Source organism: Pavona decussata, unplaced genomic scaffold (genome assembly GCF_977016875.1).
Source record: "Pavona decussata unplaced genomic scaffold, jaPavDecu1.1 SCAFFOLD_155, whole genome shotgun sequence".
Taxonomy (NCBI): Eukaryota; Metazoa; Cnidaria; class Anthozoa; order Scleractinia; family Agariciidae; genus Pavona; species Pavona decussata.
The window spans coordinates 4,419,378-4,437,621 of NW_028145567.1; the positions used below are offsets into that span (position 1 = coordinate 4,419,378).

Below are 18,244 nucleotides of genomic sequence, written 5' to 3' on the forward strand. Positions count from 1 at the left end.
CTGTAATGTGGAAACGACTGAGGACAGATCACGGAATGCTAGCTAGCCGAAAAACGGTGCGGTATGCTCTACTCTTTCAGAGACTAAGAAATAGACCAAGGCAAAGGCAGTATAGAGCTTGGGAAGCTAACTATTTGTAGCACCTCTACAAAGCCTTTCGTGTTTCGTGTTCGGTTCGGTTACATTGATGACTTAAGCTGGTGAATCTATAAACACTGTAGACCTGTTTGGATTAAAGCCAACGCACGAAAACCTAAATTGGTTAGAGAAGTTTTTTTCCATTTGTAATGTACAGTAAAGTAAAGTTAGCCATTCTGCATCTATCGCCAAAGCTTCTATACACACTGTAGCGCTGTGAGTTTAGGTTAAGGCCAACAAACGCAAACCTTGGTTTGAGAAGTTTATGTAATGTAAAGCAAGGTTCATTTTGCATTAATCACCAAACACGGCGATCTTTCATACGATTTAATTTATCTCTAAAATGAGCTAGGTGATACTCTGGTATTTTTGCGTTTCTGACGCGAGTTAGTCATTATCCAACTGCAGCAAAAGTTTTAGAAAAGTACGAACGTGGGAATAATTATATTTGGCCCAAATTATAATTACACATATATTCACATCTTCGTTCAACTGAAACAAAACATAATTATGACAAGTGTTTGGTGGCATCAGCTGTCGAAGAAATAGCACGAATGGTGCAAAAAAATCCCTGGATCTTGGCCAGGGCTACTAGAGGGACGCCGAGACTTTATGCCTGCTTTTATTGTGGAGGAGGTCCGCAATGACTTGAAACTAAAAGTACCTGATGAAAATTGCACGATAGATGGTGAGTTATGGTGAGCTTTTATAGCTATTTAGAGCCCATTTGCTTTTTGAAAGAACCCTTTTTTCAGTTAGAAGGGTGTTGAACCTGTGATTTTCCAGACTAACATTACAAGAACATTCTAAGAATTCTGCGAAATCTGCGATTTACTGAAAAAAAAAAACGTTTATTTTATAATATTTTTTCGTTCAGAAAGTTAAGTAGTTTGTCTTGACTGCTTTTGGAATCTGTGATATCTTTTAGGATTCTTTCCACTGTCCATACATAACAAATTTGTAACATTAATGAATGTTCCCCTAGACAAAAGGGAAACAGGTGCTGTTAGTTCTAATTAGTATATACAAGACAACGCATGCAAAACCAGGCAATTGAGCAAGCATATGATGTGTAACTTAATAATAAACCACAAAGCTGATTCTATATACACTTAGCTTCTGCTCACGTAGACCCTGGTCAACATAAGAACAGTTTCAAGTTAAGAACATTTTCAGGCAAAAAAAAAAAAAAAAATTACGAACATCAAGTTCGGGGTCAGCCTGAACTCCAATTTTCGTCGTTCTTATAATAACCCCGGCCCTGAGGTTATTTCGCCTAATTCACGATAATGCTGAGGGTAACAGTGAAAGGAGCCAGATATTTGAACGATGTTGATAGATTCGGTGGAAAGAGTGACCCTTATGTTGGAATAAGCTTTCAAGGTAAGAATATCACTTTGACAAAGTAACCTCTTTGTCATTTTCACACTTCTTAGATAGTTTGGATATATTTCCCGAGAAAATATCAAATTTAGTGAAAACTGAGCGACAAGCTAATTGTAGTTGTTTCTGAACCGTAGTTTTAGTTTACCGAAATTTCACTAATTAAACCATTGCCGTTCAGCAAATTCTTAAACCATTTTCATTCGCGATTGGTTTTGGAAATTTCGGAAACCGTTTGCATTCAGAAGCAGTTTCAGATCACTTAGAAATATTTCCATTCGAGATTAAAGCTCAGAAATTGTTGGATTTAGTCGAAAGTTGGCTTTCAGAAATTCCAGAAACCTTTTTCGTTCAGTGATTACCATGTTCGTTTTTTTAAGGAATTCATGTCCAAAATTATTTACAATCTCAATTTATTGGGAGAAAATTCCAACCATCAATACACTTCCTCAACGCCAAATTACTGCAGAATTGGTCTCTCTGTGTCTATAATTTTCAACGAAATATCTCAATGCTATTTAAAGACTGAAGTCGTTGGCTCTTTTGCGCACTTGAGCTATCGAAGCTAATCATATAAGACAATTAGTGGTAAACTCTGCGATATCTGTTGTTGGTATTCCAATATGGAGTCCGTTTTTGTTCTACACTTTCCTTAAAGTTCACGTTATTGAGACTAATTAACTTCCCGTCCCTCCACATTAAAAGCGGCTGTAAAGTCGAACGAGGCCGGTCCTAGAACACGCCTCCCAATGCTGTATAAAAAAAGAAAAAAAAAAAAAGAAAGAAAGAAAATTCTTGTGATTTCACTCAATCGTCTTCTCCAAAGAAACTCGTGCATTAACATCGCGAATGAATGAAAAAACCCTTTTCTTTTATTTATATTTTTCTAGCTCTTTGTTCGACGCGCGTTATCAGGAGTTCGAAGCTTAAATAGAAGGTTTACATGTTTACACACAGAAACACACAAGAGCGGAAGTTCATAACAGTGTATACTAGGGTACCTGTTTGATAATACAACACACATGATAGCTTGCTGGTGGTAACTTTTAATTAGACAGAAACATGACAGAGCTCAATTAGTTAAAACTAAAATGAACTTATTTTTCCCTTTTATACCCTGAAGAAAATTAAAGAAAATAAATAACTTTGCCTTCCATTCTTTTTGCAAAATGCATATTACTAGCTTTCCCATTCAATGCGTAAAAAAGCTGAATCCAGTATTTAAAAAAAAATCCACCGTCATGTAACCTTATTTGTTTACGAGGTTACAATGAATTGCTGGTGGCTTATGCGGTTTACATACATGTCACGTTTCTTAATTAACATCGTAATTAACGTGAATATACTGAGCCAATTCATTAAGAGTTGTAAAATCACGAAACACCCGAACGTAGTATGTATACAAACGGTATTTAGTAAACTGATTTCCTGCCTACAACGTTTAGATATAAAACTACGATTTTCAATTTAACACTGACATGTTTTGGCAGAACCTTCTGCCTTCTTCAGTGCAATTGTTACAGAAGATGCAAATTTTAATATAACTAAAAATTAAAATAATGCTCATGAATAGATATACTCTGTAACATTTGCTAGGAAGAATTTCTGCCGAAACATGTTTGTTAAATTGAAATTCGTTGTTTTATAGCTAAAACTTATTGTGACTTTTCTGCTGTCCAGACCTTTTGGTAACAACTTTTGTTATATTTTATATCACGAAATCGGAAATTTACGCATCCGAAATGATCACGTAAAGAATGCGTAATTTATCTGTCAATTCTAGCAGTGCACCACCACCCACCCCTCCCCCAGGCATAAGTGGGGCCCGTATTTTTCTTAACTGTCCGTCCGTCCCAGGAGTCAGACATTAGTCTACCTCGGGCCATTTGACGGCCACGTGAATGTAGCGATTCGAAAACGCTGGCTTTTTGGTTTCGTGACCGCCAAAACGGAGACAGGCTTTCGAAAACGATGACATCATAGCTTCGGACCCAGTCTTCTAGAGGGGAAAAATGATATTCAATATGGTGGACAACCACGCCGCGCCTGAATGTTGGCTTCATTTCCGACCATGCTCAAGAACTATCTCTACTGGCTTAATTACTTTCCGTCCCGGCGAAACTTTTGTAGTCGTTTGTTATCTTTAAAAGAACCTCCACTTGATGACTGGTCCATATAAAGGCATCTGCCTTGGTAGTATCTTCCGTTCATGTTCAATTCGTTCTACGACCTGTTTTAGGTGTCTTCAAAACCTTGTGATCATGCAACCTCGTTCCCAAGACTTTTACCTACCAATTTACCAGGGAAAAACCTTAGGAACGAGGTTGGTTATCATAAGAAACGTGACCACATACGCATACCTATCGTAAATTGCAGTAATCAATTTGAAATAATCCGAGCTGTGTTGTATACGGTAATAACACAATGAAATTGAATATATAAAATAAGTAAAATTTTGCTCACCGCTTTCCTATCATTCATTTTACCCGTCGAAGACTCGCGGCAGTTCGGGCAGTCGAAAGCTTGTAGTTTTTTAGTCATTTTAGTCAGAGGTCGTTTTCTAAAATTTTAACTGTGTTTCATCCTGGCTACGGCCCCTCAATATTTTTACGTTAGTTCAGATTATTGCAAATAACGAAGGGAATTCACGCGTGTTGTTACCAATTTCGATATGTGCATTGTTAAAAGATACGACTGGCATTATTAGAATTAATTTTATGACAGGAATTAAAATTCACGACAACTAACGTTATTACAATTAACAAAGGATATTAAAAATTTGGGAAGTTATCACAGCTTACGAAGTTCTTACAACTCACGATAACACAAGGTTTCCGGTTAATACGGGAGGTTAAAATTTACAGCCAGTTTCGACCATGTTTCTCGTACAGAGCTACAGTAGCACTTTTACTGGGGTCCATGTGACGCACAGCTCCTTTAGAGATATTTTACAGATCCGTCCCCCAGCTATCTGTCTCCCCACCACCCTCTCCTCTCATTAATAGCGCATAACCTTTCTTATTATTCAACACATTGCCACACTGCCCAAATATTGCCATCTGCACTGAATATTAGTCGTCCGTAGTCAACAGATATCCTGCGATATACTTAATTTTGTGTGTCGGGGAGAAAAATGGCAAAATAAAGATCGTCTCCAGCTTTTCTGCAATAAAAGTGTCCTTTGTCATCAGTGTGTTGAATAATAAAACAATTATTCTGCTCAATCTTGCGGAATATCCCCTGATTTTAGCCAACTCGACCTACGGCCTCGTCGGCTAAGTATCAGGTGATATTCCGCGCGATTTCGCAGGATCAGTAATTAGATATGGAATTAATTACGTCACGTGATTGCGCCTGTTCCCGTATGAGCATAATAACAGGGGATAGCCTGGAGTAAGCTAATTGTTTTATTTCTGTTGTTCAGATCTATATGTTAAGTACGTTGTCCCTTGTAACATGCCTTCGATGTTTGCTCATAAACTGGCTCTTTTTGTCGAAACAATCTGCGGTATTACAGTTTTTTTTCTTAGCTTGTCAAAAAGACTGCGAACACACTGTTAGTAAACGCAACAGAATTTTGATTTGATCGTTGTTTGAAGAAAGCTGTGTTTGCTATAAGTTACCGGTAACGATGCCCCAAATGTTAAAAACATTCTAAGCATTTAACTTTTTTTAGTGTATTCACCGCTACTCATACACAACAAAGTTATAACATTAATGCATGTTCTGCTAAACGAAACGGCAAGGTGTTGTCAGTTCTATAGTAGGAGGGATATAATAAATACATGGCAACGCGTGCAAAGCCAGGCAATTGCGCGAGTATATGATGTATAACTTTATAGAAAGTACAAATTAAAGCTGATTTTACATACTTGCGCTCACATAGACACGGGTCTAACATAACAACAGCTTAAGAGCATTACTGCATGTTCTACTAGACAAAAGGGAAACAGTTGCTGTTAGTTCTATACAAGACAACGCAGCCAAAGCCAGGCAATTGAGCAAGCATATGATGTGTAACTTCATAAATCAAAGTGACGCTATCGTTAACTCATGGATGTGCCTGATATTCCGGCCTTGTGCAATGCAACAAGACCCTGGCTTCTGTTGATAACTATGATAACAGGTAAAAGGTCAAACCATCAAATAAAAGGTCAGCCATCTCTTTTAAATAACAGATAAATTCAAAACTTAGTAGTGAGTAATGGATTATGAAATATGCACAGTTATTTATTTTTACAGTGCAATCTCAGTCATTTGAACCCTCAATTTGTCGACACTCCCGATTCTTTGAACCAGTAGTTGTTAATTCTCTTGGATTTGCTTCAGTCAGATTTTACCTCCTATTTTTTTTAACAAAATTCAGTTTCCCTAGGAGGTTAAAAATAAAATTGGTATTCCACAGTAGTGATTTATACAACATTATTATACAAATGTTATACACCAAGTGAATTGTTTCCTTAGTTACTTTTGAAAATCCAACAATAACTGTTTATTTTTTATGGGTTTTGTGACGTCAGTGACCAGTGCTACAGTTTTCTACATCTTATCACATAGTCTGGTATAACTTTTTCAGTAATATAAGGAAAAACACTAATTAATATTTCCTTTTCTATTTTGTACAGGGTTAATGTAAAATATTCTTCATTAATATAAGAACAGTTTAAACCACTGATTCTTTGAAGGATAAAGTGATAAAAATGCTTTTAATTTGCAATATTTCAAACAAAGTATAAATTGTACATCATTTTGTGAAATATTCAAAAGAGGACTATGATATGCACACTCAACTCTCTATAAGCATGCTTGTACCTTCTATTTTTTCTCAGAAAAACTGAATGGTGAATTGTAATGTAAGGAATATTTTACAGAATGCTTATTTAATGATACATGGTAGGTATTTTGCTGTGTAAAAATGAATGGGACTTCTCAGATAAGGTGCTATCCATAAGCTGGAGTGATGAAGCTAGAGCAGTATAGTGTTTAACAGTCTACTGACTTTTTCAATTGGGAACTTTGCTTGTAAGGACAAAAGGTTAACGGGTTAAAGCAAGCCAACTACCTTAATTGAGAAATTAGAGAATAAAATCTGCAATGTAATTAGTGGAAGGAAACACTTAATTTTCTTCTCAGTATTACCTCAGCTTGGAAATGTGGTCGATGCAAGGTAAAAAAAAAAAACTCTTTGACCTTGGTAGGATTCAAGCCCATGACCCCACGATTTTGACCATTGATGGACCAAATGTCCTCACTAGGGCAATGCGAAATTTAAGTGGTTTCTCTCCAGCACAGAATTTTACACTCCATGCAGAGATAATTATTTGATTTCTCAATTGTATAATCAGTATTGCACAGCCCAAAATTCATTATCCTTTAATTGTTGTGTTATTTCCAACTTTATTCCAAGTTAACTCTCTCATATAGTAAAGTGTAAACAAACTACTGGGGATAACTGCCTGATGAATTTTTTTTGGTACAGGGTTTGTACGGGTCATGGAAAACCTGGACAGTCATGGAATTTTAGATTTCATTTTCCAGGCCTGGAAAGTCATGGAATTTAGGTGTGGGTCATGGAAAGTCATAGAAAATGACGTTAATTAAAACGTGCAAAATAAATTGGGGTGTTTTGCGAAGAAAATAGGAAAAACAAACCCAAAATGAAAGATGATTTCCAAGAAAATGGTCAAATTTAGGTCATGGAAAACTTGGAGAAGTCATAGAAAAGGTCATGGAAAGTCATGGAATTTCAAAAGCTCAAAAGAGTACGAACACTGTGGTAACAGTGGAGACAGTTGAGACAGGGAGAGTTAAAGATTTATACCCATGTGCTATTTGGTTTTATGTCAAACCCACTTGCCAAAGGAGAGAGAACCTTGGATCCAGGTCATCGAATGCACTCCCTAATCCAGTTTCCATTCTTACTAGTTTTCATACATATAAAGTAGCATAAGGCATTCACAAGCGATTGTCATGTTGACTTTGCAATATCAAGAAAAAGAGCCAGCTAATTAACACTCTGATTTCCCTGAAAAAAAAACAGTATCAGTTTGCACTCTCAAGGCAAAAGAACTAATGTGGTTGACAAGAAGTTTAAAAGGTTCATGCTTTTCCTATCCCTTCCAAAACAAATGGAAAAATAATTAATAATTATAATGCATTCTAAGATTAAGTTGACAGCAAGAAAGACATCCTGATTCTCTAATAAATTGATATCAGTTTTGCATGGAACTGAGCACCTAGTTTGAGACCAAAATAAAGAACTATCAACCTGGGAATAACAGAAATTTTTAAAAATGAGCTTTTCGAATAGATCGATATTGAATTAATGAGCTACAAGTACAGTACTTAAAAGAAAATAGAAAAATGACACAAAGCTAACTTGACTTGAAATATTTCTCCTGTATTCAAACATCTCCAATGTGTATCTCCCTCAAACAGAACCTAAACGTCAACAAAAACAAAACACTCAATTTGACTAGAAAACGATGAAATCTAAAATATTTTGTAAATCCCTATAATTAAGGAATCGTTTTGGTCCACGGTGTACCAGTTTAGAACGGTCCGGCTTTGTTGTGCATATTATGTTACCAACCACATGAATTCGTATAACAACACTGGCCTACTATTATCCATGTTAGCTTGCAATTTGAACATTATCTTGCTTAAAGATTAAAGGGAATACTTGTAGAAAAATGCTCCCCCCTCAAAAAACAAAAACAAACAAAAACACCACATGTACAATTAGTTTAAAAAGTGTGCAAGCATACATGAAGATTTGAAGTTATCTTACCTCCTCTATTGACAAAGCCGTCGGAACTTTCGCCGTCCACCGACAGAGCAAAACCCCTTATACTTTTAACATTTATCACACTAAAAAATTCCTTCAACACAACAAATCTTCTATATCTATTAGAGCGGAACTTTCCAAACAGTGGCGCAGGATCGAAAGGATAAAATCTCTCCCAAACTTGAAAACTTCTGCAAAGTTTCCTAGCGCTTAAAAAGATCCTTGCTATTTTCATCCACTGTCCTGATGCAGGTTGACGTCTAAAGCCTGCCGCACACTTGAGGAAAGAGCTGAGCAAACTGCCTCGCGAGGCGATTAGCTCAGCTGTTTCATCATGTGTGTGCGCGAGGCCGTGAGGAAAATATCTATCATGTTTGATATTTGAGATTTCGCCTCGCGACGCGAAATTCTCACGAAAACTCAACAGCACACTTGAGAAAACAGCTTAGCTGATTGCCTTGGTTGGCCTCTCGAGGCAGTTTGCTCAACTCTTTCCTCAAGTGTGCGGCAGGCTTAAACACTGCTATTTTTATCCAAATCTCTAGAACAAAGCAAAGACAACTACTAAATTCGCCATTTCGGCCGCCATATTTGTTTTTGAAATTAAAGTTCGTGCGTGTGTAAGAAGAAACTGGGTATTAGCGCAAAGATCAACCAATAACCAATCACCCTCCGGGCTGTTGTCTCCCTTGCTGTGGGATTGAGTGGGATTGGCTATTATTCCACTTCCGGTTACACCAGAGTGAGTGATTCATTTGCATACGGAATGCTACTATCACCCCGTGGATGCTAAAGCACATCCACGAGTAAAAACCACAAAGCTGATTCTATACACTCCGCTCACGTATACTCTGGTCAACATAAGAAGAGCTTCAGGTTAAGAACATTTCCATGCAAAAGAAAAAAAAATAAGAACATCAAGTTCGGGCTCAGCCTGAACTCCAATTTTCGTCGTTCTTATAAAAAAAACCCTGAGGTTGTTACGCCCAATTCACGATAATGCTGAGGGTAACAGTGAAAGGAGCCAGATATTTGAATGATGTTGATAGATTCGGTGGAAAGAGTGACCCTTATGTTGGAATTAGCTTTCAAGGTAAGAATATCACTTTGACAAAGTAACCTCTTTGTCATTTTCACACTTCTTAGATAGTTTGGTGATATTTCCTGACAAAATATCAAATTTAGTGAAAACTGAGCGACAAGCTAATTGTAGTTGTTTCTGAACCGTAGTTTTAGTTTACCGAAATTTCACTAATTAATTAAACCATTGCCGTTCAGCAAATTCTTAAACCATTTTCATTCGCGATTGGTTTTGGAAATTTCGGAAACCGTTTGCATTCAGAAGCAGTTTCAGATCATTTAGAAATATTTCTATTTGAGATTAAAGCTCAGAAATTGTTGGATTTAGTCGAAGGTTGGCTTTCAGAAATTCCAGAAGCCTTTTTCGTTCATGATTACCATGTTGGTTTTTTAAGGAATTCATGTCCAAAATTATTTACAATCTCAATTTATTGGGAGAAAATTCCAACCATGAATACACTTCCTCAAAGCCAAATTACTGCAGAATTGGTCTGTCTGTGTATGTAATTTTTAACGAAATATCTCAATGCTATTTAAAGAAGAAGTCGTTGGCACGTTTGCGCACTTGAGCCATCGAAGCTAATTATATAAGACAATGAGTGGTAAACTCCGCGATATCTGTTGTTGGTATTCAAATGTGGAGTCCGTTTTTGTACTACACCTTCCTTAAAGTTCACGTTCTTGCGGCTAATTAACTTCCCGTCCCTCCACATTAAAAGCGGCTGTAAAGTCGAACGAGGCCGGTCCTAGAACACGCCTCCCAATGTTGCATAAAAAAAAGAAAAGAAAAGAAAGAAAGAAAATTCTCGTGATTTCACTCAATCGTCTTCTCCAAAGAAACTCGTGCATTAACATCGGGAATGAATGAAAAACCCTTTCCTTTTATTTATATTTTTCTAGTTCTCTGTGCGACGCGCGTTATCAGGAGTTTGAAGCTTTAATAGAAGGTTTACATGTTTACACACAAAAACACACAAGAGCGGAAGTTCATAACAGTGTATACTAGGGTACCTGTTTGGTGATACAACGTACATGATAGCTTGCTGGTGGTAACTTTTAATTAGACAGAAGCATGTCAGAGCTCAATAACTAAAAACTTAAATGAACTTATTTTTCCCTTTCATACCCTGAAGAAAATTAAAGAACATAAATAACTTTGCCTTCTATTCTTTTTTGCAAAATACATATTACTAGCTTTCCCATTCAATGAATAGAAAAGCTGAATCCAGTATTTTGAGAAAAATCCACCGTCGTGTAACCTTATTTATTGACGAGGTCACAATGAATTGCTGGTGGCTTATGCGGTTTACATACATGTCACGTTTCTCAATTAACATCTTAATTAAAGTGAATTCGAATATACTGAGCCAATTCATTAAGAGTTGTGAAATCACGAAACACCCAAATGTAGTATGTATACAAACGGTATTCAATAAACTGATTTGCTGCCTACAACGTTTAGATATAAAACGACGATTTTCAATTTAACAGACATGTTTCGGCGGAACCTTCTGCCTTCTTCAGTGCAAATGTTAGAGAAGATGCAAATTTCAATATAAATAAAAAGTAAATGCCCATGAATAGGTATACTCTGTAACATTTGCTCATTTTCTAACATTTTCTGCCGAAATGCCGTAATGATCACGTAAAGAATGCGTAATTTATCTGTCAATTCTAGCAGTGCACCGCCACCCCTGGGAGTCAGGCATTAGTCTATCTCGGGCCATTTGACGGCTACGAGAATGCAGCGCCTCGAAAACGCTGGCTTTTCGTTTTCGTGGCCGCCAAAACGGAGACAGGCTTTCGAAAACGATGACATCATGGCTTTGGGACCCAGTCTTCTAGCGAAGAAAATATTTAATATAGTGAACAACCACGCCTGAATGTTGGCTTCGTTTTCGGGCATGCTCAGAACTATCTCTAGCTTAATTGCTTTCCGATTCACGGCAGTCGAGACTTTTGTAGCCGTTTGTTATCTTTAAAAGAACCTCCACTTCATGACTGGTCCATATAAAGGCAACTGGCTCGTTCGTATCTTCCGTTCAGGTTGACATCGTTTTACGACCTGTTCTATGTGATTTTGACAATATTTTTCTACTCTTTTGTCCACCGTAACGTGTCTTCAAAACCTTGTGACCATACAACCTGTTTCCAGGACTTTTACCTACCAATTTACAAGGAAAAAACCTAGGGACGAGGTTGGTAATCATTTGCATTGAAAGAAACGTGACGGCATACGCAAACCTATCGTAAATTGCAGTATAGTTTGAAACAATCCGAGCTGTGTCTTATATGGTTATAACACAACGCGGTGTTTTGTATTAAATCGTTAAGATGAACAATCATATATACAAAGCTAATAACGGGTAGTTATAACCATCTCATTATATATTTAACAATTATTTCAGGGCTTTGCAAACTGTTCAGCTGTTCAGTTGCAACCATTTGGTTTGTAAATGCTGCAGTGAAGCATCGCAATGTGAACACAAAAAGAAGAAGAGATACTTAGGAGAAAAAGCATTGCTGTATTCTTAGAAGACTTTCAAAAAAGTCCTTCGTCCGATTTATATGGCGCCGGATGAAGCGCGACTTCGTTGCTCGCGGTCTAAAAAAGCTCATAAAAAAGCTAGAAGTCGACCTCGCGAGTGACTCGTGAGGTCGACTTCTAGCAAGTCTATATTCTAAGACTCCCTCTATTGTGTATTCAACTGAGTGTAAAGTGCGCGTGATTCCTGTTCTTATTTATCTCATACTTTTGGATAACCCTTTGCAAGGCTGTTGAAAAAAGTGACTCCTATTCCGACTATGTCATCATTTTTTAAGGTGTCGGCATTTGTTACATAGCTCTTGCAAAACTGCCCTGGAAAATTTCTAATACAAAGCAAATTTTATCGTATTCGCTCCGACGAAGGGCTAACGCTCGAAACGTCAGTTCTACATTCTCTTTAAGTCCTTTACGGTGGCTAAATTACCTCAGCGCAGTTGATAAAACCAAATGTCGGTCCATAAACTCAGTGCGATGTTTTAAGAATGGGACGAAAGCTCTTTGATGAAATCGCTGAACAAAATAAGAAATAGTATCAGAGAATAATAACTAGCTAATAAAGAGTAAGACGCCAATTGTCGAGCCTGGTCAATCGTAAGTCGGAAAATGTAGCGAGGTTATCACGAGCATGACACGTGAAGAACAAATGTGTGAGTCCCTAAAGAAGAATCGAACCCGCGGGATCGGCCAGCGAGATACTCTAAACCCCGAGCACAAAGGAGACTCTTGGCGATAGGTTATTGTCTGCGTTCGGTATTTACACATGGTTCTCCTGCAATTTTGAATGTAACTGTCAATAGAATAGAAAACTAGTGTAACCCCAGCATATTCATGCGAGCACGCAGCTCCTTCGCTTGCAATCTCCAGTGTTAAGAAGCTGTGCTCATTTCTAAAGTTCGCAAGCACCTACTGAAAGAAATGGTACGACAACCAGGCTCTGCTTTGCGCCAGGTAACCCGCCTTCGATGTAAACAGGCCTAAACACTGTCTAACGCTAATAAATGTTAGTAAAACAACTCCTGAGACATTGCAGAATTCTGTTTCGAACAGTTTTCTGCTGGATATAGGGAAATGACTTTTCGTCGTTTTCTTTTGTATTTTTCAGTTACCATTAAAGTGATACTATGATCAAAATGTTGCTTCCCTGTTTCTCTTCAGCTTTTGAAAATAGAAGTGATAGATACTTACCACGCCAAATTTTACATCGAAATTCCAACGGGAAAGACCAGTTATTTTAATCGTGAAGTTTAGCTTCGCCTTGCCGCATTACTCGATTCAAAAACTGGTCGTGAACCACATAGAGAGCTTGATCTAGTTACGCGAAGAGGCATGTGACGTCATACACTCAAGACAATATGGCCCGCTTTCCAATGGCCGATCCCTCTGAAACAATTTACAGCCAGTTTCGACCTTGTTTCTCGTGCAGAGCTAGCGCTTTTACTGGGGTTCATGTGACGCACATCCGTCTCCCAACAATTTGTCCCTCCACCACCCTTTCCCCCCTAAATTCACTAATACTCCCTCCAAAGGGACCACTGATAAATGGCAATATGAGCATAGTAGTAAATAGGGCGTGCAGGCGTTTTGGTCAGCATGTTGGATTTTCGGTCGCTGGCTCGAGGCCTCTGACGCATCGCATTGTTTTCCATAGACACGAAAGTTTACTACATTGCCTCCCTCCACCAAGGCATGCATATCAGCCTGTACAAGTGATAATTAACAATTATTCCACGAGCGCCGTGACGTTGGATATTAGATAATAGCGAGCTTACGCAACAGGACGGCTGAGGGAAGGGGACGGTGAATATCGTTGTGTGACCAACGTGACATCTTAGTCCCTTCACATTTTTAGGCGATCTTCGACTAAACATGACTAAAACTGGTGTTCTCTCATCTGTTACAACCTGAGAACCATGAGCTGTAGGAATGTTACAATCCATAATCATGAATACTTGGCCGTCACGTTGGTCACACAAGCACAATTTGCCGTCCCACCACATCAGCCGTCCTGTTGCGTAAACTCGCTAATTATAGCTAACGAGACGGCACGCGCCTCGTTGTCTATAATTATTTCATCCAACAAGCGCGAGTGGAATAATTGTTTTATTAAAAACAATCAAGAAATATTACTGTATCTTGCTGATTTCGCTTTGAAAAAACAACCACAAGACAATTTAATGGACCCTATTTCTCGGGCATGGTAAAATGGCTCATATACCATGGTCGCTAGGCCAATCAAATCCCTAAAATTGCGTTATACAATGATCCAGTTTTTATTAAGGGCAAATATTCCTGTATGCTTTAAAGGTTAACAAATGTTAGTGTGTTTATTATTCGTTGAAAGCGCCCGTAGGATGCTAATTGTCCAACGTTCTCCGGGTCCGTTTTCGACATTCAACATGCTGCATGAGTCCTGATCGCAAGACGCTCTTCCATTTTGAAATATTCATGAATAATCGGCATTGCTGCCAAGATTCTGAAAGATGGGGGATATCACTTGGGAATTCTCCTGTCTGATATTTCAACTTTGATCTTGGTTATATTGCGTCACGTGACACGTGACACACAGTGAAAATAATACATTAATAGCGCATAACCTTAGTTATTTATTCTTCAACACATCGCCACACTGCTCAAATCATATATGGTCATGCTGCACTGAATATTCGTCGTCCGTAGTCGACAGATATCCTGCGATACACTTACTTTTGTGTGTCGGGGAGAAAAATGGCAACATAAAGATCGCCTCCAGATTTTTTTTGCAATCAATCAATGTGTTGAATAATAAAACAATTATTCTGCTCAATCTTGCGGAATATCCCCTGATTTTAGCCAAATCGACCTACGGCCTCGTCGGCTAAGTATCAGGCGCTATTCGCTGGATCCGGCGGTAATGAAATATGGAATTAATTAAGTCACGTGATTGCGCCTGTTCCCATATGAGCATAATAACGGGGGATAGCCTGGAGCAAGTTAATTGTTTTCTTTCTGTTGTTCAGATCTATTTCTTAAGTACGTTGTCCCTTGAAACATCCCATCGATGTTTGCTCATTAACTGGCTCGGTCGAAACAATCTGCGGTATTACTGTTTTTTTTTTTCTTAGCTTGTCAAAACGACTGCGAACACACTGTTAGTAAACGCAACAGAATTTAAATTTGACCGTTGTTTGAAGAAAGCTGTGTTTGCTTTAAGTTACCGCTAACGATGTAATAGATGTTTGAATGTCAGTTTACACACAAATTACAAGGTCAGTTTTAATCAGTTGGCTGCGAGAACATGATTGATTTAATGAGTATAGCGTAGAGTCACACTTATCACGGTCTAGTTGTTTAAACTTTAATTGCGCATGTAAAAAAGTAAGTTTTTAGCGTTTACAGGATAAAATGGAATTATTTTCCGTTGAAATCCAACCCTGATCAATTCATAAGTTGAATAGGGGGCAGTTTCATTTGAGATGGATCACATAAATATTCATAATATCTATGACAAGGGTTGAATGGTCGCCTTCGTAACAAGCCTAAGTCGGAGGAATTCGTCATGAAACTTTTTAATTGATCTTGTGGAGAGTATTTGTTGTTTGCAGTCAAAGTCCCATAACGTTCAAATTATTATTATTTTGGAAAATAAGTAGACGATTTTTCCTTCACGTCGAGGAAACTTGGCATTATCCGGATTCGAAAAATAACTTTTTTTTTTTTTTCACAGAACGGCTAATGATAGTCGTCGTTATTACATATTCACGCCTTTTTCAATATTGTTCATTCAAACACAGCAGAATTCGTGATGTTAACTTCAAATTATAATGACAGTAACAGGTGATTGGCTTATCGAACAATACACATGCGCGTGAAATTTATTTTGCGGGGTAAGGTGGGGCTAGGGAAGATCTTGATGCCCGCTTTTTCGCTGTTGAGTTCCCATGACTTCACGCACATCATGAAAATCGCCCGAGCTTAAATATTACTCGTGAAGTATGCTGAAGGTAAAAGTAAAAGGGGCAACAAATTTGCCTGATGTGGATAAATTCAGTGGGAAGAGCGATCCATACGCCATAGTGAGCTTCCAAGGTAGGAATATCAATTGAAATGATCACAAACGTCCTCAGCCTCTTGTCCTTTGTCATGGTGTTGTGATCGGATCACAATTTCAATGCTCGGAAGGTCTTGTTGGTTTTTGATACTTATGAGTATAATTTTAAATTCATGTACGATTAATCAAGTGATGGAATTACGTAGTTAGCTAATGTGCTGACCATTAAATTCAGGCGTTTCCTCGGTAGAATTTTGGCTACAAACCGATTTAATAGATGCTAAAATATTCCCGTATTTCTTCAGGCTGTTATATTATTTACGCGAGCAAAACATTTCTTCTTTTCTGCATGGTCATATAACTTCAATTCAGCTTCAAAATAATAACATGAACAAGCAAAAGTACTCAGTTTAATCCCAACCGTCGATATTTATGAATCCTGGGCTTGCACTTGAAAATATCAATATTTAGGTGATATCGTTTCATTGTAGACAAAATATACGTCTTTTTGTCTTCATTTGATAAATTTATATATAGCTAGTTGCAACTTTTGATAGACACAAAGTTTTCAAAGTTATTAGAAGAAGCAATTATTTGGCATTTGATGACAAACCAATTTCACCGCTTTAATTTTTGCCCCCGAAAACTTGTGGCACACAGCATTTGGCGAAGAATATCCGAGAAGAATTGTGAACTGATATATTAATTAATAGTGATCAATACACATCGCTACGTTGTTGCGCACAATGTTTTGAGCAAATTTGCGAGGAACGTTGTACTGAACCATGTATTCAATCTTTATAACCTTTGAATGCATCGCACAGAGTCGCCTGAGAGTTAAAGCGGGGAGCAGCGATGGCGCAGTGGTGAGAGCACTTGCCTCCCACCAATGTGGCCCGGGTTCGATTCTCGGACTCGTTGCATACGTGGGTTGAGTTTGTTTGGTTCTCGTCCTTGCTACTCAAAATCCAACATTCTAAATTTCAGCACGATCTGGATAGTATCCCAAGTTAGTACTCTCGGTTAAATACCATTAACGCTTTAGTAAAGTGTTTATTTTATTTATTTCATTGCGTTACTCTACAAACTAATATAATTCTAATATAATTCTAAGGTGGCAAAGGCCTTGTGAACAGATATAACACTGAAAGGAGCCTTTGGCCGCCTTTTTTATTTCTATTTTATTTCATGTATAAAATGTTGAATACTATAACTAACTTATGCAGTGCATGCAAACTGGAATTTGCTTTCCATCTTTAGCTTCCCAACTGTGAGGTTTCGATTCTCATTTTAAGCAAACATAACTCCTTTTGTTTCTTATTCCGATCACCGTTATTTTACATTTAAGGCACTTTTAGGAGAAAGAGCTTACTTTAAAATCATTATGTGCCGTAGTTTTGACGCTGAATGAACGTCATTAAAATCCGTTTCTTCTTTCATTTTATAAACCACAGTGCCAAAGTTTGAATTAGCCGCTGCAGAAATATTTGAATCCTTTATCACGAATCACTGACTCATAAGTAATTTTTTTAAATGAGGTTTTTACAAAAAGAGCACTGATTTGACTTGCTAACTGACAAAGATAGGACAACTTACGAAATTGTTTTCAGCTAGCAGATTAGCGAGAAGTAAAAATATCTTCGTTTTCGGTCAGCAATTATGTATTTGTATTTGTTATCCACTTCAAACTTATCTTTGCTCTTCAGTACTAAATGTTAAAGCTCATTCTGAATGTTTAAAGTATAATTTTTATGTTTTAACGTTGCTCGGTTCGAGAATAAAAAGTTTGTTAGACTGCACTGAGCTGCTCAGCCACAAATAGGATATTGAGAAAACTCTGTTTAACAGTGGTACTAAAATTGGTATTTATTTATGCATCCTAAGGTGAAGTAATTATTACAATAGAAAACCTTGAGGTTTTGGAGGCTTTTCCTTTATTGTCTTGCTTCGCTAAATTTCATGTAAGGTGAGTCGAGAATGCTTCTTAGAATCAATAGTGCTTCAGTGATTTTGCCTGCCAGATTTGAAGTCAATTTCTATGCCTGGAAATGAGTCACTGACGTCATAAATCGGCTTGTTACTCTCAAAAGAACTTAGCGAATTTTGCCTAATTGAATTCCTACAGATCAGATAAAAGGTAAAGAAAACTAAGATATGGTTTGGGCGCAATGAAGGCGTATCTTAATCACACCAAATCCGCGTCGAGAAAGACAACTAATCTCATTACTTTTTTTGAATTTGATTTCAAGAAGTTAACAATATTCAGTATTTAAATGTAAAT

The 18,244-nt window shown here is 37.6% G+C and overlaps 1 protein-coding gene across 2 annotated transcripts in view; it reads left to right on the top strand.

The window, feature by feature from the left end:
* Positions 1 to 735: 735 nt before the first annotated feature.
* Positions 736 to 18,244, top strand: part of LOC146465970 (myoferlin-like) — a 75,319-nt gene continuing 57,810 nt past the window's right edge. Inside the window, exon 1 of one of the 2 annotated variants that reach the window (XM_085128131.1) lies at positions 736 to 826. In XM_085128131.1, coding sequence (XP_084984257.1) covers positions 751 to 826 — 76 coding nt within the window. In that variant the 5' untranslated portion in view covers positions 736 to 750. Of the gene's footprint in view, positions 827 to 15,810; positions 16,002 to 18,244 lie in introns of those variants that run through there. The other variant, XM_085128130.1, reaches the window with a different exon arrangement.